Source organism: Myotis nattereri, assembly GCF_964212035.1.
Source record: "Myotis nattereri genome assembly, chromosome: 4".
Lineage (NCBI taxonomy): Eukaryota > Metazoa > Chordata > Mammalia > Chiroptera > Vespertilionidae > Myotis > Myotis nattereri.
This window is the reverse complement of record NC_138079.1, coordinates 7,691,251-7,714,594: the sequence shown is the minus strand read 5'-3', so window position 1 is coordinate 7,714,594 and position 23,344 is coordinate 7,691,251. Positions and strand designations below refer to the sequence as shown.

General features: G+C 41.7%; 1 protein-coding gene across 3 annotated transcripts in view; it reads left to right on the top strand.

Annotated features, from left to right (window-relative positions):
- DAB2 (DAB adaptor protein 2) overlaps positions 1–23,344 on the top strand; it is a gene marked incomplete at its 3' end in the record, with an annotated part of 48,627 nt that overhangs the window by 20,027 nt on the left and 5,256 nt on the right. For 2 of the 3 annotated variants that reach the window (XM_081089962.1, XM_081089961.1), the window contains exons 2-11: positions 6,588–6,780; positions 7,730–7,869; positions 8,526–8,624; positions 9,161–9,292; positions 10,137–10,217; positions 10,670–10,696; positions 10,932–10,985; positions 11,595–11,657; positions 18,332–18,494; positions 22,529–23,158. In XM_081089962.1, the coding sequence (XP_080946088.1) occupies positions 6,690–6,780; positions 7,730–7,869; positions 8,526–8,624; positions 9,161–9,292; positions 10,137–10,217; positions 10,670–10,696; positions 10,932–10,985; positions 11,595–11,657; positions 18,332–18,494; positions 22,529–23,158 (1,480 nt within the window). In that variant the 5' untranslated portion in view covers positions 6,588–6,689. Of the gene's footprint in view, positions 1–6,587; positions 6,781–7,729; positions 7,870–8,525; positions 8,625–9,160; positions 9,293–10,136; positions 10,218–10,669; positions 10,697–10,931; positions 10,986–11,594; positions 11,658–16,697; positions 17,352–18,331; positions 18,495–22,528; positions 23,159–23,344 lie in introns of all 3 variants that reach the window. The other variant, XM_081089963.1, reaches the window with a different exon arrangement.

Genomic DNA, 23,344 nt, shown 5'->3' with positions numbered 1-23,344 from the left:
TAGACATTTCTAGTGAATTGGTTGCTAAGCCCAGTCTAGAGAATGGACTTTCATTTGGATTGCATTAAGCTCATTTATAAAGCTTAAAGTCTCCCAAACACTCTTTATTATGATGACTATCCGTAGGCCTACTAGGAGCTATTCTTAATAAAAACTTACTTTAAAAACAAAATGGGTGGGGGTGAGTACAAAATTAGGAGAGGTCATAATGACTCAAGAATAAGAACTTATGCCAACATAAGAACTCAAACTTCCTATCATGCTTTAAAAAAACCAAACAAACAAACCCTAAAAGGCCAAGCACTGAATAGTAGAGAATGTACTGAAATAAACTTGAATTCTTTGATCTGCGAGTTGCGTCTCAAACCTAGCCAAATACTTTCTTCCCTGCAGCCAAATCAACATTAATGAGCCATTTTGACCAAGTAGGACTCCAGCGATCTAGGCAAGAAAGAATTCAGCAACGATGTATAATTAGACCCATAAAATCCTTTTTCTGTTTTGGTTCAGAAAACATCTGTGAAATTCCATTTCAAACTATTCTGCTAAGCTATTTTCTTGTTCTTTGCTTGTTATATCTACTAAATGGCAGTTCAATCTCTATATATAATGGGCTTTGTACAGCCTTCTTAAAATATAGTTTTTAAAAAACCGACACACATAATATCTAGGAATAAACGGTAGAGTCTCATGTTAAGACCTAGATTTCTCTTGGCACCAACTCTATCCACAATCAGCTATGTAACCATTAGACAAATTATACACTCTTTCTTGTCCTCAGTTTCCTAACCTTTATAATGAAAGGGTATGACCAAATATTCCCCAAGTTTCTTCCAGCTCAATAGTCTAACCCACTTGCTGTTTCTTTAATGGATAAAGGATTGTGGAAGTAAACCATTGGACCTCACACTTGTCAGTACATTGGAATCATCTGGGACTCTTTACAATATATTGATGCCTGAGTCCCTTCTCCAGAGATTCTGGTTTAATCACTTTGGTGGTGGCATAGAACTTGACAGTTTGAGATCTCTCCAGTAAAATTTCCCCAAGTGATCTGAGTTAGACCTTCTAAACTGCCAGTAGTAACGATGTAGACTTAGAGTTGACGCAGGATCCATTAGAACAGACATCTCTGGATAACGTAGAGTAGATTTTTGTTCCCACAGTCCTGTTTCCATCAGAACCTGCCCTCTGTAGGCTCAGAAGCCAGAGTTGAACAGAAGGTGACTCCAATATTGGCAAACCCTCTCACTTTTTCACCTGGGCCTTACTAATTAAAGCACTTTATTCCTCCATGTTTCTATTTACTAGCTGTTTACTTATTGGTCCCAGTTGTTCTGCAACTATTTAAACACTTGCTGTGGAAAGCAATGTTGGATGCAATATAAGATTGCACAACACATAGTGACTATGAAGCCTAACTCTGATTTAATCACAGCTGCCATTTGTTAAGCACTTTCCATATATATGCAAGGCACTGAGGTCTCTACATAAGTTCTTATTGATTTCTCATAACAATTCTGCAAAATATATTCCCATTTTACAGGTGAAGAAATAAATATTAGTTACGTTGTCTCAGCCACAGAGCTAAACGACGATGAAGTTATCTAAGATTCCCAAGCCTGAACTCTTAGCTGCTATGCAATCTCACCTCTGCTCACAATGAACCGCAGAGGGAACTTGTAAATCTGGTCAGACTTGGTTCCAAATATAGGGAACAGCTTCTTGGTTCAGGGCTCTTAGTGTCCGCTCAGTCCCGTAGCATCCCTTCCAAGGGTTAAAAGCAATGATACGTGCTCTCTGTAAATGCCTAACTTGTGTATATCTCCTTGATTCAGGCATGTTTTGTTACTGAGGCCCCTACAGCTGTGTCAGCATTTGCAAGCACATCTGTTAAGGACTCCTTTTCGGTGTGCATTTATGTGGTCTCACCTCCCCAATTAAAGAGGCTGCACAAATCTTCCTGTCTGCTCAGCGTGGCTTTTGCAGGTAGAGTAAGCCTTCCTAAAAGCATGGGCATCTAAGCAGCTAAGGGAGAAAGGAGTTACATCAACTTTCAGAAACAGCCTAACTTCACTGCCTCATTTCTGGCAACCTTCCTCATTCTCAAAAGGCTGCTTTGAAAATAGTGGTGAAGGCTGTTCGCTGCCCTCTTGGACCCTGAGATCTGCCTGGGAGGTTAATATTTCACATGCCCTAATGCAGTAGCTCAGCTGAGACAGGCATGACGTTCTAAAAGACAAGGAAACACATTCTGTGACCGGTACAAAGTACTGGACGCTCTTGGTAAAGATGTTTATGTTGCTTTGTTCTTGATTCTCCTTAACTCCCCTAACTGTGTCTATTTATGTGGCTCTTCCGAGAAAATTCACTGATATCTTAAAGTCAATGGGATTATGACTGTGAAAGCAGCTTACAAAATATGGGTTAAAATCATTGAGCTTTAAAAAAAATAAAGAGTAGCAGCATATATGGTAGAAACAGAGGCATAGATCATGTTCAGTTTTGAGCTCAGAGACTTACTAGCAAATAATCTTGTGTTACCGAGTCCATTTCATTATTCATAAAGCAGAGACACATTCTATTTCATGGACCTGCCAGAATAAACGTTTTAAGTGCTTGATAGGTTAGGTGTTTGTCTCATTCCCCTTAACATTAAAAATAGATTCTCTACCATTTGTGGAATGGGCCTACCATTCAATAAGTCCTTAACTCAAGTTACTCCTTTACCAGCATTTTGAGGCTGACTAAGCAATTTCTTCTCTGCTCTGTATAATTAGGGCTAGAAGGTAGACTGGGCAGAAGGTGGTAAATTGGTGTCAGGATATTGCTTTAGAATTCTGGGATTATTAATTAGTATTATTGCCGATACCAATATATTCCTATTGGGAATATATGGGAAAGAAAAGCAAAAATAAGAAGGTGCCAGCCAAGTTTGCCTCTACACAAATGTGTTCTTATGCCAAGCATTCCAGGGTTCTAAATACTGGATGTCTTACATGCATAACTTTAAGGGCTAAACAAACTATAGCAGATTTGCAGATTTTTTTATTATTTTATTTTATTTTTTTAGTGCAAAGGACATAGTTGTCTTAAGATGACTCACGCAGTGTTCTGGTTTACATTTCTCAGAGCCTTCTCAGAAAAGATGTTGCAAGCTCCAAAATCTCTCCCAGTCATCTGATTCTTATGCCATGGAAAGGGGAAGTCTTCACATTCTTTCAGGGAGGTTTGTAAAGTCCAAAATCCAAGTTAGATATCTTTTCTCAAATGGAAGCAAATTTTATTGACTTAGCAAAGTTTCATTTACAAATTTATTCTACATTAGGCCTTAAGGAGTCAAGAATCCTATATAATAAAGAGGTGATATGCAAATTGACCATCACACCCTCACATAAGATGGCCACCCCCATGTGGTCACAAGGTGGCCACCACAAGATGGCTGGCAGGGGAGGGCAGTTGTGGCCAATCAGGCCAGCAGGGGAGGTCAGTTAGAGGCGACTGGGCTGGCAGGGGAGGGCAATTGGGGGCAATCAGGCTGGCAGGGGAACAGTTAGGTGTTGATCAGGCTGGCAGGGGAGTGGTTAGGGGGTGATCAAGCTAGCAGGCAGAAGTGGTTAGGGGCAATCAGGCAGACAGGCAGGCAAGCGGTTGGGAACCAACAGTCCCAGATTGTGAGAGGGAAGTCCCATAGGGATTGGGCCTAAACCGGCAGTCAGACATCCCCTGAGGGGTCCCAGATTGGAGAGGGTGCAGGCTGGGCTGGATTTCATGCATCGGACCTCTAGTATCCAATAACTTGAGATCCTCATTTGGTTCCAAATGTATTTTCTTATTTCTCTGCTCAAGCTTCTAATGAAAGAAGCAGCCTGTCCCTAAAAACTAGAACCAGCTAGGTTTAGATGGGGAGCTGTCCAGGTAACCCTTTGCATATGTGTTGAGCTTTAATTTGTGACCCCTACCTTAGGCTAACATTCATTGTGTATGTCTTCTGATTAATGTTGTGCTCGTGGTCAGGAGGGTCCCAGGGAACCTAATGAATGAGAAGACTATACATTCTAGTTGTCCTACACCCACTTGTTCCCCCTACATAAGATCTTTGACCTTACTAGTACTAGAACTTAAAACAAGCCCAATAGCTTAATGCAATCTAGATTTATATTTTAAGCTATGCCTTAGTTTGGAAGGATTTAGAACTGGACATATCTTTTGGCAGCCACACAGATGTATAACAGCATCTCTGTAGCTATTATGAGATTTCTCAGATGAGATTCATCACTGTCACATCTAAGGAACCCTGGCTTGGAGCCAGACAGCCTGGGCTAGACCCAGGTTCTAGTATTTGCATCTGTGTAAGTTATAACCTCTGAGCCTTGGCTTTCCCTCAGGAAAAGTGAAATCACACTGTATCCTAATACTCAGGGTTATTGTAAATTTTGCGGTTAATACAGGTAAAAGGCTAATAGTGTTTGACCCCCAAAGACGTCTTGAGTAAAAAGAGCTTTGGCCCGGCCAACATGTCTCAGTGGTTGAGCATAGACCTGTGAACCAGGAGGTCACCGTTCGATTCCCAGTCAGGGCACATACCCAGATTGGGGGCTCAATCCCCAGTGTGGGGCCTGCAGGAGGCAGCCAATTAGTGGTTCTCTCTCATCATTGATGTTTCTATCTCTCCCTCTCTCTCCCTTCCTCTCTGAAATCAATAAAAGCATATAAATTTTTTTAAAAAGAAAGAAAAGAGCTTTGAACTCTCTACTCTGTATGACATCCAAGTGCAGAGACTTCTCTATGGCTCCCTACTATCCAGGTGTCTTTGAGCAAAACTAACAACTAAATCTCCAAATGAAATAACTCAGATAACATTACTATACATAGATTTATGTATTTTTTTATGTATTTGCTTTCAAAGACTATTAAGACTACAAGGACTATTTAAAAACTTATGGGAGCCCTAGCCAGTTTGGCTCAGTGGATAGAGCAGTGGCCTGTCGACCAAAGGGTTCCAGGTTCGATTCCGGTCAAGGGCACGTACCTCGGTTGCAGGCTCCTCCCTGTCCCAGGCCTCTCTCTTCTCTGTCTTTCTCTCTAAAAATCAATGGAAAAATATCCTTGGGTGAGGATTTAAAAGATAAAGTAAAATAAAATAAAATAAAAATAATAAAATAAAATAAAATATAAAAACTCATGGGGGGAGAGATTAAATGCTGACCTTCAGGAGAACCTGTTGACATTCATGAAGCAAGTAAGTGGCAGTTGAAGCTCATTGAGCAAAAACTTAAAACTTACTTTTTATCCTTTAAGTATCTAACAAACAGTACATATTCCCATGTGATGGACTTGATCCTTGAATTTAAAAGCTCAAATAAATGGGTGCTGTAGGCATAGAATTAAGAGGGCTTCAGGGGGTACAACAGCCCATTGGTGGTCTTAACAGGATTACAGACTGTGAGGAGCTTTTCTTTGTCATCGGTCTTCAGTCCAGGTAGAAAGTTAACCTGTCTCTAGCTCTCTCGGCAGCTGTGTAGAAACTTTTTTTTTCTCCTTTTCTTTCTTTTTTCTCTAAAATATTTTTATTGATTTCAGAGAGGAAGGGAGAGGGAGAGACAGAAACATCATTGATTGGCTGCCTCCTGCACGCCCCCCACTGGGGATCGAGCCTGAAACCCAGGCATGTGCCCTTGACCAGAATCGAACCCAGAACCCCCCAGTCCACAGGCCAATGCTCTATCCACTGAGCCAAACCAACCAGGGCTGTCTAGAAACTTTGACTCTTGGGGGGTGAAAGAACCTTTTGAAACATTAGTTCACTTTCATTAGTGCTTACAATGACCTGCATTTTTCTGTTTTGCCTACTATGATACATGGGGGAGCTTTATGAGAGCATATACCACAACCATGTTGAGGAGAGTAACACTAAATAATAGCATAAAAGTATTCACACACAATGAATTAATTATACAACAGACACCCCATAAATTAATCCTCTCCCTGATATGTGTAAGGATTAATGTCAAAGTGGGTGTATTTTAAAGCATAGTGCTTATAGACAGCACTGGAGGTTATATGCAAAAACCTAACATTTTAAAAAATATTAATATGAATAAGATAAAATATATAGCTCTACTCTTGACACTGCCTTTACAGTTAAAGAATTTTTTGAGGACCAGGATTTATAATACCCAGTTTCACATGCCAGTTGCCATTTTCTCAAGCTTAGCATTCCATTTATTTCTATTTTGCTATGAAGCCTTATTTTTCTGTGTGTCACACATTTTGATCCCTATCTTTCATACTAGATTTTGATGCCAAAGATCCAACACAAGCTACTTAGCTAGATAATCATTAAATGTTACCAGAGACCAAATGACTAAAGAAAAATCTGGTAAACACCTTCTTTCCATTTTGGAAACCTCAAAGGAAACACTCCTACCCACTCCCCTGCTTTCAGAGTTCAGTCTAATAGAGGAGAAAGAACAAAATGAGTCTGAAGAACTGCACTCGAGAATCGCTAGTGGTAGGCCTGTTATGGCATAAAGTCTGGGTCTGGTGTGTTATAATCTCATTACGCCTCTAAACTCTGCCTACAGGTGTCTGCAGTCGGTTATGTTCTTTTGAGACCTCGCCATCAGGGAGCACCTGGCGTCACTGAGTGTCTGCTGGTGCTGGAGTTTGCTGTCTGCCTTCTTGCCATGTCTAACGAAGTAGAAACCAGTACATCTAATGGTCAGCCTGACCAACAGGCCGCACCAAAAGCACCGTCGAAGAAGGAGAAGAAGAAAGGTATGGAGAAATCCTCTTGAGGCCAATAAGGGGAGCTCGCGGTGGTTACCTCTGAAGAAATGAGAAGTTCAGGGTAAAGTAAGAGCTGGCCCTGGCCTGGCTTCAGCCTGAGCCTGGTCTCCAGGCCTGAGCAGGAGAGCTGGAGTTTGGTTCACTCCATATACAAGACGTGTCTCTGAATCCTGTGATCGCCGGGGTCTTGCCAGGCAGCTCTCATGCCATCTTGTTCAGTTGATAAATCAACTATCAGTTAGTACATGGTTATCTTTCAGTAACCTGTTTACCATGTTGCTGTTTTTACGAACGAAAGATCTTTGTTTTATAGAGCCTTGTTCTTCACCTGAAGTACCACTACAAAGTGCCAGAGTCTTAATCATTCATAGCTTGAAAATATTTCCTGACTGGCTTGCTTTTCACTTCTACACTTTAGCAATGGAAATGAGACCACACAGGCCTTTTAAGAGAAGCAAAAGAAGTTATAAAGATGGGATAATTATCTTAAGTGATTTTCAAAGAAATTTACTCATAATTCCCTTTTGCCTTTTTGACAGTTCAAAATGCTGGTAAATTGTGTGGTGCCTTATTTTTTTTTTTTATTAAAAAACAAGCATTATTCTCCTTATATTCTTTTTTAAAAGTATTTTTAAATTATAATGAATATCCCCAGGTCCCACCTCACATAGTTCCATAAGTTTCCCATAATTCAGTCCATTTTGCACCATTAAGAGTTTATTTTCTCTCCATCCCAACATCTTATATAGTATTAAAGAGCATGGTTTTACTCAAAGGAAGTGAGAATAAGGATAGAATATTGCACACTTAGTCAATCATAGTATAAGCAAGATTTATACTACTCTGATTTGTAGATTCCAGAACATATTTGATGACACATGGGGCTGATATTTAAATACATTTATAAACTTTATCCTATATTTCTTTCTTTTCTCAGGCTCGGAAAAGACGGATGAGTATCTTTTGGCCAGATTCAAAGGTGATGGTGTAAAATACAAGGCCAAGCTAATTGGCATTGATGATGTGCCAGATGCGAGAGGAGATAAAATGAGCCAAGATTCTATGATGAAACTAAAGGTAAAAGGCAGAAAGCATGCTTTGTCCCTGTCTTCGGCAAATGGCCAACAGAAGGAATTAGATGAGAAGTTTGTATTTACCTGTATCTCAATTATTCAAGAGGAAAACTTTCCAATCACATAATCGATCCAGTGGCACCTCATTTGATGAGTAGCCATGAGATTGTTTGCATATTCTGAGTGTTGTTCTAGTGTAGCAGGACTCGACATGCCTTTTGCTTTGTTTCAACCGTGGAAGTCTTCAGGTAAAAGTCAGGACTGTACCTGGAAACTTGTGTTCCTTAGTGTTAGCCCTTTGATTTTCTGAATTTTTGAATTCCAGCACTGTCACTATGTGAAACTGATTAGATAATACTTGTTAACTAAGACAAGGCCTAGAAGTAACACCTTTGAAAAACTTCTAGTACATTCTCTTGTCTTTACCAGTGACTGTTCTGAGATCAAAAGAATTAAAATGACTTGTCCAAGTTCACGGAACTAACTAGTGATGTCCTGGCTCAACGCCTTCTATTCCTTCTTGCTCTCTCTTATGCAGGGTGCTTAGGCCTTTCACAGATGGTAAATTAAGCTGAAAACAAAGCTGCCTTTAAAGTTTCAGTATCAGAAGCATTATAGGGTAGTTTTAACTAAGTTTTCTTGTTTTCCCAACCTCATCAGGGCATGGCGGCGGCTGGTCGGTCTCAGGGACAACACAAACAAAGGATCTGGGTCAACATTTCCCTTTCTGGGATCAAAATAATTGATGAGAAAACTGGGGTAAGAATCCACTTTCACTGACACTTTTCTGACCACCTGAATTTGACAAACAATTTGCAACTAAGTTTTAGCTCCCCCTTTTCCTTTTCAAAATTCTGTAGGAAAAAGAATAGTATTTATATCACTTCTTCAGATGTAAAGGCGGAAAACAGGGTAGCAGTGAGGAGTTAAGTCATTTTATCTTGAAATTTATTTCCTCTAATAGATGTGTCAAGTCTATAAACAAGGGTATGCTATAATGTCACAGGTATTCTTTTCAATCCCAAGTACAAGAACTAGATTAATCCTAACCTTTGGTTTGTGATGCTATTGTAGGTCTATGTATGGGTCTCATTTTAATATATAGGGGTAGAGAAAAGTAAGTTTTCAGTTGTATTGTATTAATAATAAATAACTAATAAATAATAATACAAGAATAGCCTGGCCAGTGTTGCTCAGTGGTTGATTCAGCCTCTGCATATATCTGATGCTTAGCTGTGCTAGCCTACAGATAGATGCTATTTTTCCCAGTAAATCATGTTTTTGTCCTTTTTCAGGTGATAGAGCACGAACATCCAGTAAATAAGATCTCTTTCATCGCCCGTGATGTGACAGACAACCGGGCATTTGGTTATGTGTGTGGAGCAGAAGGCCAGCATCAGTTTTTTGCCATAAAAACAGGGCAGCAGGTAAGTGCTAAGCCCTGAGGTATACCTGGAGGGGACTTGTCCTCAGTGGAACGTAGGAGTGTCTATCACTCAACTGGATCACTCAACTGGCGAGCTTTCTAGAAACAACTGGAGATAGGGGGAGGAATAAACAATGATTCAAAGGATAACTATGTTTATTGGTCTAAGGAAGCGGTTCTCAACCTGTGGGTCGTGACCCCTTTGGGAGTCGAAGGACCCTTTCACAGGGGTTGCCTAAGACCATCGGAAAACATATATATAATTACATATTGTTTTTGTGATTAACCACTATGCTTTAATTATGTTCAACTTGTAACAATGAAAATACATCCTGCATATCAGATATTTACATTATGATTCATAACAGTAGCAAAATTACAGTTATGAAGTAGCAACAAAAATAATTTTGTGGCTGGGGGTCACCACAACATGAGGAACTGTATTAAAGGGTCGCGGCATTAGGAAGGTTGAGAACCGCTGCTCTAAGGAATCATTTTTGAAATGTCATTGATTCCCGTGAAGCATGTGGTACAAGGATTGTTGGAATGAGTATTCTTATAAAGTGAGTGTTGATTATAGAATAATAGCAAATTATTCCTGGAAATGCAGAAGGACTTGGAAAATTATCATGGTGTTTCTTGTTTGGTCTAAGTACTTATTAACCCTGCTGTCTTTTATGATTCTGGGGGTGGGGATGGGAGTAGGGGTTATTCCCCATAAAACAGGGGAGCGTAGTAAGGAGCTTTAAGAGAAAGGGGGGAGTACTAATTCAGAACTGATGGGAGACAAAGGGAAGAAAATAGTAAGATTAAAATACTGATAAAGATGTTTTCTCTTGCTTCAGGCTGAGCCATTAGTCATTGATCTTAAAGACCTTTTTCAAGTTATCTATAACGTGAAGAAAAAGGAAGAAGAAAAGAAAAAGGCAAGTGCTACCCAATACAGGTTCTATTAAACTTAAGACAGTATTAGGACCATATGTGAACGTTACGTAAACATATGGCCTGTCTGGAGAATTGGCTTCTATGTAGATCTCCAAAGAATGGGAAGGAGAGAAATGTATTGTCTTTTCTTCCCAAATAGCCGGGCAATGGATGGGAGTGATCATCAAGCACTTATTTCTAGTCCCTGACTCTGGTCTTTTCTCCCTTCAAGCTTCACATCGATTCTAAAGACTAAAAAGGATTACCAAGTTTAAGTCCAGTCACTCTGTTCAAATCCAGTATTATTGTGAAAAGGGGAGGGGACTGTAGAGCAGAGATAATATGCAAGAGTCTCCTTTGCTTATGCCTGTGAACTGATAGGTATATTTGTTCTTTTATTTTACTCATTTTAACTATAATTACTAGATCACTGAATTTATGTCTTTCTTTTTAGATGGAAGAAGCCAACAACGCAGTCGAGGTAAAACTGCATCTTCTCTCCTTGTGAATTGTGATGTCTGACGTGATTCAGCCCTTGTTTGCTCCCTGCCCAGCATGCTCCCCTTCTGGCTTATTGCTCCGTGTTCATGACCCTTCTGGTCATGGGAGACGTATGGTTGAATGATCAGGACCAAAATCATAACCGCTGAGCAAGCCAACACACTAGGAAATTAAAACTTACCAACTAAGCCCTTAAATATTTGCCATCTTTTCAGAATGGAAGCGAGGCCCTAATGACTCTTGATGACCAAGCTAACAAACTGAAATTGGTATGTATGTGACTTTTTATGATTCTTGCTTACCGGAATGTGGGTTTTACTTCCTGAAGATGTTTCAAAGACAGAATCTGTATGAAAATCCAATTGCAACAACTATTTCCCTAACATTGATGTTAATATAAAAAGCAATCTTTTTAGTAAAGACATCTAAATCTAATCCAACTACTTTTTTTTTATTGATTTCAGAGAGGAAGGGAGAGGGGGAGAGATAGAAACATCAATGATGAGAGAGAATCATTGATTGGCTGCCCTCTGCATGTCCCTCCGCCCCCACTGGGGATCAAGCCTGAAACCCAGGCATGTGCCCTTGACTGGAATCAAACCTGGAACCCTTCAGTATGCAGGCCAACGCTCTATCCACTGAGTCAAACCTGCTGGGGCTCGAATACTTTTTAAAGAGTTTGGACCAGATGGATTTGTTTGGGTACCTGTCTACACTTCCTGACCTGAATCGCCCAATATCAAATCTGTATTAGTTAAATAAAAATTCAATTGTGACGGCTATTTTCCTAAACGTCTGTTTAGGAAACAATTACAACAATATTCAAAATAATCTTTTTGAGTAGACACATCTGAATCTAATCCAAATACTTTTTTAAGGCTGTTGACCGGATGGATTTGTTTGGGGACATGTCTACACCTCCTGACCTAAATAGTCCAACAGTAAGTGTCTGTTTTTAAATTTGCAATGTAATGGAAATGACATCTATGACTCAAATTGGCAATTAACCATAAATCTTGAGCATCTTTATTGAAACTTGGAACATGGCAGCTGATTTTTTTTCTGCATAAAGTGTAAATGGCTGCTAGAACAAATTTGCATCTTAAGTCACCATGGGAACCTATCAGGACTAATTCAGATACTTAATATTGCTTGGAGGTTAAATCTGAGCCATAGGTCGGGCAATGTAATCCTTCTTGGTATTACTTAGGATCAGAAGGAGGAGTTGAATAATAATTCTTTAACCCTACTTGAAGGAAGTATGTTTCTTAAATGATTAATTGTAAAGCCTCCTGGCTGCTCCATTTATTTTTTATTCTTTCTTGGTGAGTTAGCATAAGCTTGGTGTGAAGCAAGATTTAAAACAGAGGCTCCGCTATGTTTAACCAAGACTTGTCCTTGTTTCAAAAAAAAAGTTTCTCATTTTTTACAGGATATTAGAGTGTATCACATCTTCTTAATATCGAGACTAGAATGACATTTTCCTTTACAGATAAGAAAATGGTAATTCTGAAAAGAAAAAAAATTACCAAAGAAAGAGGTTCAAATTCAGCACCAAAACCCAAGTCTCAGACCTTCCAAAACAGGCCTCCAGTGAAATTACCCATGTAATTTTGAATGGCTTTTTATAACTTCTGTTATTTATTTAATAGTTTCTTGAATACCTGCTACTTGCCGGGCACAGCAATGAGATGCACAATGTCAATGACATCGTTAAAGCCAATTAAAAAGGAGGAGACCAACATTAAAACCAATTAAAAAGCTTATTAGTGGATGTTAATTATAAGGTATTTACCTGGCTTTAGAGGGTCAGGTAATAGTGCTGAGTGAATTTCCAGGCTTGAACATAAAAGACAAGAAGGCAACAACCAGACAAAAGAGCATCATTGTCTGTCTAGGGGTCTCTGACATCAGGGAATTTTTAAGCAAGCCTGTCTGGCCAAGAAGGTCACTGGAAATAAAACCACAGCAGACCAGAGACTGGGTGAGTCTCACTGGCCCAGAGTATTGCAGAGAATGCCAGGTCCATGAAACTTCACATAAAATGCTGAAGCTCTAGAGGTGAGAAGGAGCAGGGGCTGGGTACCCACTTCAAGCCCCCAAGCCTATGAGATTCACACTGTATAACTGCATTATAGAAGCCTCAAAGCCACCATAGAGAAGCCTGTTCGCGGTTCTGTAGAGCAGTGTGTCCTAACTCACTTGCCTGTAGGACCTGTCATTCTTCACAATGTCTGTTACCGTTCTAAGGAGAAACTTTTTGACGTACAGGATTAGACAGCCCTGGAAGGTCCATCCCAGCTCTGAAATCGATGTCTGAAAAGCATGCTTTCTAAGTATAACTGACAGTCAAACAAGTTTATTGAAAGAGATCAGAACACTCAAGCTCTGAAGCAGTTTCCATGGGGTAGGCAAGGAAGCGCTGACGGCTTCGTCTGCTTCTGTAGCCTTCTGGAAAGTTAGGAAAAAGGAAATAGAAAGCAGCTTGAGTAAGCCTGAGTCTCGTTGATATTAGACTTCATACATTTTATGAATTTTTGGTGTATCAATAACTAATAATACATTAAAGAAATAAATACCATCAAAGTAGATGGTATCTAATAAGTAAGAGAATTCCAACAACATTAGTTATGAGCTGGTCAGACTTTGCCAGTGCATTCTTGCAGATTGACTTTATAGTCATAGATCACAAAATAAACTTATCTTTACTTTTGATAAAACCAGCATGTTTTAAAAGATTCAAATCTTACAGTAGTTGTGCTTTGGAAGAGATGAAGAGAGGAGAAATCTCAATTATCTTAACTTTATTAGTTAGGCCCTGTCCCTTCTCCAACATTTATACAGAATAGTTTTACGCGTTACAAATAAAGCTCATGTTGCAAACTAAGTAGCGTACCTCAGAATGTAATTTTTATTGGAAAACCACTTGAACAATATTCATCCATACTGATCTAAAAAAAGAAAAAAAAGACATGCTCTAATGAAAATGTTGATCATTCAGAGTTATTCTGAGAAGAACATAAGGTATGGTCCTCCTTCAAGGAGGTTAAAATTGGTGCAGGGCTGGGCCCGGGGAACAGTGTTGTGGAAGTAAGATGCGGAAAGGGCACAGGTGAAGCTGAAATAGAGGATCCATGGGAAGAGGCTTTATAAATTATCTGAACTTGAACGGGGTCTTTTAAATGTGTAGGAAAATAGAGTAGTTAGGCTAAATGTAAGCTGGATTCCCCCCCCCCTCCCCCGCTTGTGGGTCACTTTGAAGGTCTGGCTAACGAAGCTTATTTTAATACAGAAAGACACAGAAAGCTTCGGGTAGGGAAGTCCAGGATTTGGCAGTGAGGTGTTGAGGCGGCATAGCTGCCTAGAGGAGAGCTAGGCTATGGAGTTCAGTAGTTCAGACTTTGTCTCTGGGCAGACACCACTTGGTTGCCTGTTGCCCCTCCTGCTGGAGCTCCCTAAGAGCAGGGACTGCATTTCACTCTCCTATCACTAGTGCTTGTGTCTCGGGTCCTCCAACGATGGCCGTGGGGATGCAGTATTGACACCCAAGGAGAAATGCATGAAGCTCTGACCGAGGAGGTGGATGAGGAGTCTTGCATCTCTTAATTACAGTCTATGAACTAGACTCAATCTTTTTTTTAAATTTATCTTTATTGATGAAAGTATTGCCTATGTCCCCTTTATTTCCCATGGGCCCCCTCCACCCGGCTCCCTCCCCACCCCCAGGCCTTCACCAAACTATTGTCTATGTCCATGATTATGTATATATGCCTATAAAGTCTTGGGCTAATCTCTCCCCAACCACCACCCCACCCCACCATCCCTCTGAGCTTCAACAGTCTGCTCCATGCTTCTACGTCTTTGGATCTATTTTCTTCATCAGTTTATTTTGTTCATTAGATTCCACATATGAGTGAGATCATGTGATAGACTCTTAATCTGGAATTAGCAACAGACCTGAGCTGAGGAAGCCTTATACATTTCACTTATAGGCCGACTATTCCGAAGTCTAACACTGGGGCTCCTGTTTGGTGTCCTAAGAACTTCTTCTGAAGTATTTGCAAAGGAGAACTCTGCCAGCTGTGAATACCCAACTGTTCTAACCAGAGGTGGCTCCTAATAAATGAATAAATACTGAAATCACAAGCTTTTGTAGTACCTTTTTCTACCTTTTGATTGTTAAAGATCCCTACATTAAGAAATCTTCCATTGTTTCTTTGATTAAAAGAAAATTTGAATGACAAGCTCTTTCTTCTGACAAATTCTTCTGGTTATAAAAAGAAAAGCTGGTTTTTAAGCATTGTGGTTTATACCTAACAGTAAAGGAAGCCAAAAGATAGAATACTAATTAGGTCTGATCTGGGGTCTAAACTTTCTAGAAATGTATTCTTTTCCCGTAAAATAAAAGAGGTCTGCCTCCTCAGGCCTCCCTTTTCTTTTTGAGAATTTCATATTCCCTGATGGTTGTTTTTGTCTCAAGGATCATAATGTTTAGTGATCTGTTCAGGGCAATGCTAGAATTCCAACTTCCATTTCAAAGGTGTTTATGGATGATATTCCTCTGTGGTCAGCATAGTGAAGTATTAATGGACCCAAGTCAGTTAGGAGGAAGTCTGTCAGTGTGACAGCTCAGTCCCAGGGTGGCTCCTAACTAGTGATAAAGACATGGCAGATTGATCCAATTGGCTGCTCTTATGCTGAGAAGGATGTCTTACCTAACAACTGAGAACTCAGATAGTTAACATGCCAGAAACTGATAAGGAATAAATTTGTAGAGTTACGAATTTGGTATGTCTTTCAAATTAACTCTTAAACCCACATCTCCACCTTATACATAAATCATACTAGATTATATATAAATTAAAGACAAAGATTAGTTGAATTTATCCTCTAGATAGATGAGATTACTGTTATAACACAGGCAACTCTTAAGCTATATTTTTTTAAAATATATTTTTATTTATTCCAGAGAGGAAGGGAGAGGAAGAGATAGATAGAAACATCAGTAATGAGAGGGAATTATTGATTGGCTGCCTCACATATGTTGGACCGAGCCTGCAACCCAGGCATGTGCCCTTGACTGGAATCAAATCTGAGACCCTTTCGTCCGCAGGCCAACAACGCTCTATCCAGTGAGCCCAACCAGCTAAGGCTTAAGCTATATTATTTTTTAAAAATGCACAAATACAAGAGGTTAATGTGATATTGTTAGATTATATCCCTATCTTAGGTTATCACTTTCTTAGAAAGACATGGACAAAAGGGTGTGTCCAGAGGAGAGGCTAAGGGGATCAGGATGAGAGATCTAACTTGGCTAGCACTTTCAAAAAGATTCTGAAATATTTTAAAAAGCACACCTGACATCTCCCTATAATTGGCCCAAGGAAAGACCAATTATAGGGAGATATATTTGACATCAAACTTCATCACATCCAGAACTGCAAAATATGAATGTATTAGCCAGTAAATGCGCTTATTTGGAGAGGTGATGTTACATGACGGGGGTACAGTGATAAGAAAGCAAAGATATCAGGCAGGAAGCTGGGCAGGGCTTCTGAAGTCTAGTCTTACCTTCAAGCTCTATATACTTAATCACTTGGAGTGACTCACAGTGAATTCCTTTAAGACTTTCAAAGACATGAATTGAAACAACCATGATCATGAACTCAGCCAGTCTGTAAGGGTAATCGGTGACATGAATGATATAAACAACAGTAAGATTTCATTTAATTAAGGGGTCAATGAAGTTGAGACATAAATAAACAGGCACAGGTGGGGAAGGGGGAGGGAGGACCTATTCAACTGGAAAATGCACTCACCGAGGGGATGGGAGGAGATCATGGTCAACCTGTTTGTCAAAAACCAAAATCTCAGGGGAATTGTGATAACCCTGGTCATTTTATGTAGCTTTTTTCATTTGAAGTCACAACATGGACTAACACTTTCTTTCTCTTTTTTTTTTCTCTTTCCAAATGTGATAGGAAAGCAAAGATATCCTGTTAGTGGATCTAAACTCTGAAATCAACACCAATCAGAATTCTTTAAGAGAAAATTCATTCTTAACAAACGGCATCACCTCCTCCTCTCTTCCTCGACCAAAGCCTCAGGCGTCTTTCTTGCCCGAAAATGCCTTTCCTGCCAATCTCCATTTCTTTCCCACCCCCAATCCTGACCCTTTCCGTGATGATCCTTTTGCACAGCAGGACCAATCGCCACCCTCTTCATTTGATTCTCTCAAATCTCCAGATCAGAAGACAGAGAATTTGAGTGGCTTGTCCACTCCGCTGAGTAATGGGCCCCTGAATGGGGACGTTGATTACTTTGGTCAGCAGTTTGACCAGATCTCTAACCGGACTGGCAAGCAGGAAGCTCAGGCAGACCCGTGGCCCCTCTCCAGCCCGCAAACCCAGCCAGCAGTGAGAACTCAGAATGGGGTCTCTGAAAGAGAACAGAACGGCTTCCATGTCAAATCCTCCCCGAACCCTTTTGTGGGAAGCCCTCCCAAAGGACTGCCCGTGCCAAATGGCCTAAAGCAGGACTTGGAAAGCTCTGTCCAGTCCTCCACACATGACTCCATAGCCATTATCCCACCTCCACAGAGTACCAAACCAGGAAGAGGCAGAAGGACTGCCAAGGTGAATTGTCTTCTCCGCATGTCCGTGGGCAGAATGCATGTTCGCTGTCCCAGGGTGGTCTGAGGCCAGCTGTCTTTCCTGCTGCTATTGTAGTTTCCTGTGTGGCTGTACTCTATATAGAAGGTGGGGTGAGCTTGTCATCCCCCAGGAATACCTTCCTCTAATCACCACCCTTTCAAAGCTTCGCGCTCAGCAGCGTTGTCGCGGCCTGCTTTCCCTTTGCATGTCTTGTCTCTTATCATTAACTAAACACAAGTTTTTTTTCCCGTTTTTAATGCTGCTATGCTTCTGTACCTCTGGTAAGTTTGATGGTCACGTTCTGGGAGCGGAGGGCAAGGGTTCTTGTGATTCCCCTTATCCATACCTTCCCCACACTACCGCGTGCCCCGCACACCCACCTCAGGTTGTGCTAATGGCCAAGGTGGGGGCGTCAAATTCTTGAGTTTGCCTCCTCTATTAAAAGTTGACTGAATAATCCATTGTCTTAAAAGAAACCTGTATTTACTGTTACCACTTCATTCAAAAGCAATTTAAAATGTGGTTTCTGTTAAGTATTATTTTTTAATCTCTTTGGAATATGTAGGCTGGCCTAATGATTAGACTAATGTATCAAGGCCATGCAGACTGATTCAAATCCACTAGAATGATCAAAAGCATTTAAGCTACGTATTTATAACTGTCCCTTTCCCAGCTTCAAGCTTTTAGTTGGCAAGGAGACCAGGCAGACACAAATGTGTAAATAAATAAATTAGATTTCATTTTGAGAATCCAAGACCTCGTCTCCTGACCATTGCAGGGATCCTTGTCCTTTTGCTTTGGTTGGTTGGTTGGTTGGTTGGTTGGTATTTTGTGGTAGTCCATCAGTATAGGAAGTGGTTTTTCTGTGTGGTTCCAGATTTGAGGTACAGAGTAGGAGACAGAATGACACTGCATTTCTCTGTTGCCGAGTAACTCCTTTATGTCCCCCTCTACCCTGTCAGTCTCCAGCAAATGACTTGCTGACATCAGACATCTTTGCTCCTCCGGACTCAGAACCTCCAGGCCAGGCATCACCTACGGGACAGTCTACAACCCCACAGACCAACCCTCTGGATCTCTTCAAGACCAGTGTTTCTCCCCCTGTGGGACCCCTAGCAGGTCTAGGTAAGGGCCCGAGATCGAGTCAGGTTTGACTCTGTTATTTTCACTCCCAGGACGATAGTGCCTAGAAGGAAGGCACTTCATATCCTTAGAGGTTTCAGGGGCATAAAACTGGAGCATCTTAGAGAGCCTTTCTCCCACTCTTCCTTCTGTACAACCTCACCCCCATTTGGTACCCTTGGATGTAAATGAAATTTGGCTTCTTGAATTGGAATGTGAGAAGAAATCCATTTTCAATATTGTACTTATTTGAACCAACTGCTCACTAAAGAAAATTATGAGGGGTTCTGAAACACAGCCCAGCTTCATTGGAGCTAAGATGACAGAGCCTTGTTTATCGTCTCTATTAGAAAAGTAAGAACGTGCATGTCTTCCATGTCAGTTGCCATTTCTAGCTTGAAGCCCTCTTCCCTATTAAACAGCTGCCCCTCTTGAAAAGGACATATACCCTGCAAGGGATATAAGTAAAGTCTGAAGCAAGTGTAAGTCATAGAATGAAAGTCCTAGTTTCTGAGCCCAGCTCCACCCCTGGTATCTGGAGGGTGTGGACAGGCATAGATCCTATCTGCCTCCGCATACTTAAGCCTTAGCAGCTCCTTGCCAATATTCTGGCGAGCTGAGTGTCTTAATAGAGTAAGAAGTAAATGCTGAAAATGTGATGCTGAAAAGAGCATAGAGATAAGGGAAGAGGTGGGACTTTTTCAGATAACTAGGATGTGCTGGTGCTGCCATTCATATATGTGTCACTAGCTCCTGTGAGCCACTGAGCCACTCTGTGGCAAGACACTGGGGAAGGCCACGTGCCTAAGGGCTGGCCCTGCTACCCTTTGTCCACAGCCTCAGTCATACAGTCTTCAGAAACCCTGACAACAGTCCTTGCTGTCTGGCTGGGGATTCTCTGTGTTTCTGCTTCTTGGCACCACAATGAGCTCCAAAGAGACTTTGTCCCAGAGGGAGCAGCGAGGGGCTCCCTTCCTCATTCTGTACAAGTTGATCAGGGATCTCTCTCTGCCTCCTGCAGAGTCAGTCATCAGGACCCTGCTTTGTTTTTTTCTCTGTTGTTTTCCTGCAAAGGAACATACTGTAGTTCTGTCATATTAACTGTTTCATCATATCGGGAGGATGGTAGCAAAAGGAAAGTCGTTACCCAGATGCCAAATGGCTGAAATGCATGTGGGGTGAGAAGCCAGCTTGTCCCAGCACCCTGCTTGCTTTGGTACCATCAAGAGACCCTCCCCAAGCTCTTCATGTCTTTTGGGAGCTTCCCCCTTTCTCGTTGCTCCTTTCCCTGCACCCCCAAGTGGAGCTGGTTGATGTTTTTCCTTGCAGAAGGGTAGTGAGCTTGCAGGCAGTGTCTGTGGCCAGATCACATCACAGAGCTTTGTAGTCTGATATCATGCCCCGAAGAATTTTCACAGCCAATATTGAACAAGTCAGCCTGAAAATACAGCTGGACCCTATAACTGTTCATTTATTCAGACGAAGTGAAGCTTTTTGGCTAGGAGCCCCTGTTGAGGCCTTGGGGTATACAACTGCAGAATACTGATGATTCTTCCAAGTTTGGACATGGGACTCAAACTGAGCTCCACAGTATAGCCCCTGTCCACTAGCAGGGATCCTCCGCCAAACCCTGGAAGGTGGTAGGTCTGGCTTCCGCTGGCCCCAGCTGGGGGACTCTCTCTTCTGGAGAATGGGGGGTGGGGAGAAGGGGTTGTAAAAGGCTGAGCCTTCAGTTTTGACTTGCTACCCTGTGTTTTCATCTAGAATCAGAATGTAATAAAATGAATTTTTTTACTGAAACTTTTTTTTTTTTTTTTTTTACCTCTTGCCTCTACTTTTTCCAGCGGGGCCTTAAATATCTTGGAAACACAACACATGGAATCTTGTAGATGGGAATGAAGGCTGGCATAAGTATATATTGGGAAAGTCTTTATTTCCTGGCAAATTTAATATTTTTCTCTTTTACCACCGCTCCCACTAATACCACCTATGTCTAAAGCCACACACTTTCCTACGGGTAGGCAAGCCGATCAACATGAAAGATGATAAAATTCTACCCAATTTGCACATCCATCTGGTGTAAATTATTACTGAGTGACTCTGGGTTTCAGTAATAGAGTTTAAATAAATTTGTTTGAAAATGCTAGAGATAACTTTGTTCAAACTCAGCTCCCTTTTAGAAGCCTACAATCTAAGATAACTTTCCCTTCGATTCATTGTGAAGGGAATATGTATATACTTTTAGTGTAAAAGAAGTCTAAAGCTGTATCTGTACAATAAATATTTGCATTAACATTCAATTAAAAAAAAACAATCCTGTTTCTTGATGCCAAAGAGGCAGAACAGAAGGATAGGCTGCTGGGTTTGGAGCCAGTATGCCTGAGTTTTCGTCTCTACTGTCGCAAACTGTGACTTTCCCAACTTTAATCATTAATATTCTTGTACCCAGTTCCCTCCACTCAGAAATAAGGGTGTTAACTTAGTAAGATGGCCTTTCCCGAAACCCACTGCTCTCCATGAGCACACTGTATGCTCGTGGCCAGATGGCTGATGTTCATGGTGGTAGAGTTGAGTCAAGGAACACCAACCTCCAATACTAGAAAAGTTCAAGACAGAATACCCTGCTCCATCAGCCCCCGAATACCATTTTCAAAACATTTCTCACTTTGGAAACAGAAACATCCCTAACCCAAGTTCGAGGGCCTTCGTTGGGTTAGAGCACTTTCATGATGAAAGAATGCCCTGCCCCAAAGCTCAGAGCAAGTAGGTTTTGAGAGCCGAGCATCATTCGTGAATAGGGCTGCTAGTGGTGACAGTTTAACTGGGTCATTAATACACTTTGGAAGAAGCAGGAGAGACAATGCCCTCCGTCTCTGAACAAGATGTAGGGAACGAGCTTCTCAGGAAGAGGGGCAAACGTTGGAGAGATTTGGACTTTAGTGGTTTCACTTACTCCTAATCAACATGACAGGGATGCAGGCCACGGGGCGTTCCCCACAGAGATCAGACCCCCGGGCACAGGCCATTGGTTACCTCGGAAGGTGTTTTTGCTCCACGGGGTCTTCTCCCTCCCCTCCTCTTTTGCATACCATGTTCTAACTTCTGGCCAAGTTCAGTGAGTGACACATGGCAGGAGCACTTTTATTTGAAACAGCTCTCCCGGGATAACCGGCCTTTCCTCCATGTTCGTATAGAAAAACCTGAAAGTATCTTGGCCCCAAGCGAATTTTATCATCCTTTTGTATAGCTATATCAACCTTGGCAGCATTTAAAAGCAAGGCAACTCTGAAATGGTTTCTTTAGGGCGTAAGCATGTTGAGGCCTAAGGCACATGCGTGATAGCCGCTTTCCATCAGACTCAGACAGTAGCCAGCTGCCAAATGGAAAGATGGAATCAGTGACTCAGAGTGCCCCATGGTTTATCTTAACTAGCTACTTCATAATCAGCATGGTTAGTATACATCAGGGGTCCTCAAACTTTTTAAACAGGGGGCCAGTTCACTGTCCCTCAGACCGTTGGAGGGCCGGACTATAGTTTAAAAAAAAAACTATGAACAAATTCCTATGCACACTGCACATATCTTATTTTGAAGTAAAAAAGCAAAACGGGAACAAATACAATATTTGTATTTGCAGGTGGCCCGCGGGCCGTAGTTTGAGGACCCCTGGTATACATAAATGTATTCATAGTGTTGACAGGCTCGGTTCTAGCTGTTTAAAATACACCAGTGTATGTACGAGGAGGGCCCATTTTTTCATGACTCGGTACTTACGGTCTGTGTTACCCTTCCAATGAAGCAAAAGGATGTGGTAGAAAGGGCATCAAAATGCCACCTGCATTTGGATACCAGCTATACTGTATCGGCTTGTTAATCTCCTGGTGACCTGAGCCTTCATTTCCATGTCAGCCTCAAGGCTGAATGAAGGCGTTGGCCGTGTAGATGCTTTATAAATGCTTCCCGGAAAGTTGTTTTCTGTAACTCAGAAATCCTCTTTGAGCTTGTCTCCTGATAAGTTCTTTCTCTCACTTCCTTCAGGTGGTGCAGCCATCACACCGCCTCACACAGGACCATGGAGCCCGCCATCTCTCGTGTTCAATCAGTCCCCTTCCATGGTCCCAGGAGCCATGATGGGTGCTCAGCCTGCCGGATTCAGTCAACCAATGGTTTTTACCACAAGCCCGGCGGTTGCAGGGTGGAACCAGCCTTCATCCTTTGCAGCCTCAACTCCCCCTCCAGCCCCTGTTGTTTGGGGCCCATCAGCATCTGTGTCACCCAATACTTGGTCATCAGCAAGCCCTCTGGGGAATCCTTTCCAGAGCAATATTTTTCCAGTGCCTGCTGTGTCTACCCAGTCCCCTCCTATGCTCTCCTCTCTCCTGGCCACTCCTCCTCAACCACCTCCCAGAACTGGCCCTCCAAAGGACATCTCCACCAATGCCTTCGTTGCTTTGGACCCCCTCGGGGATCAAGAAGTCAAGGAAGTGAAAGAAATGTTTAAGGACTTACAACTACGGCAGCCTCCGGTCCCCGCGAGGAAGGGAGACCAGCCTTCCTCGGGGACTTCAAGTGCCTTCTCGAGTTATTTCAACAGCAAGGTGGGCATCCCTCAGGAGAATGCAGACCACGATGACTTCGATGCTAACCAACTATTGAAAAAGATCAATGGTAAGGTACCCACTTCTCCGTCTACTATGCCAACAAGTACTAGTATTTCCCCTTCATATGGGCCCACAGAATCCATCAGAAGAAAACTCTCCCACCCACCAATAGCCTAATCGGTGGTTATGGAGACAACTTAACCATTTACCTTATGAAGCTAACTAGTCACCTCCCTAGAAAAGGTCTGGCCCT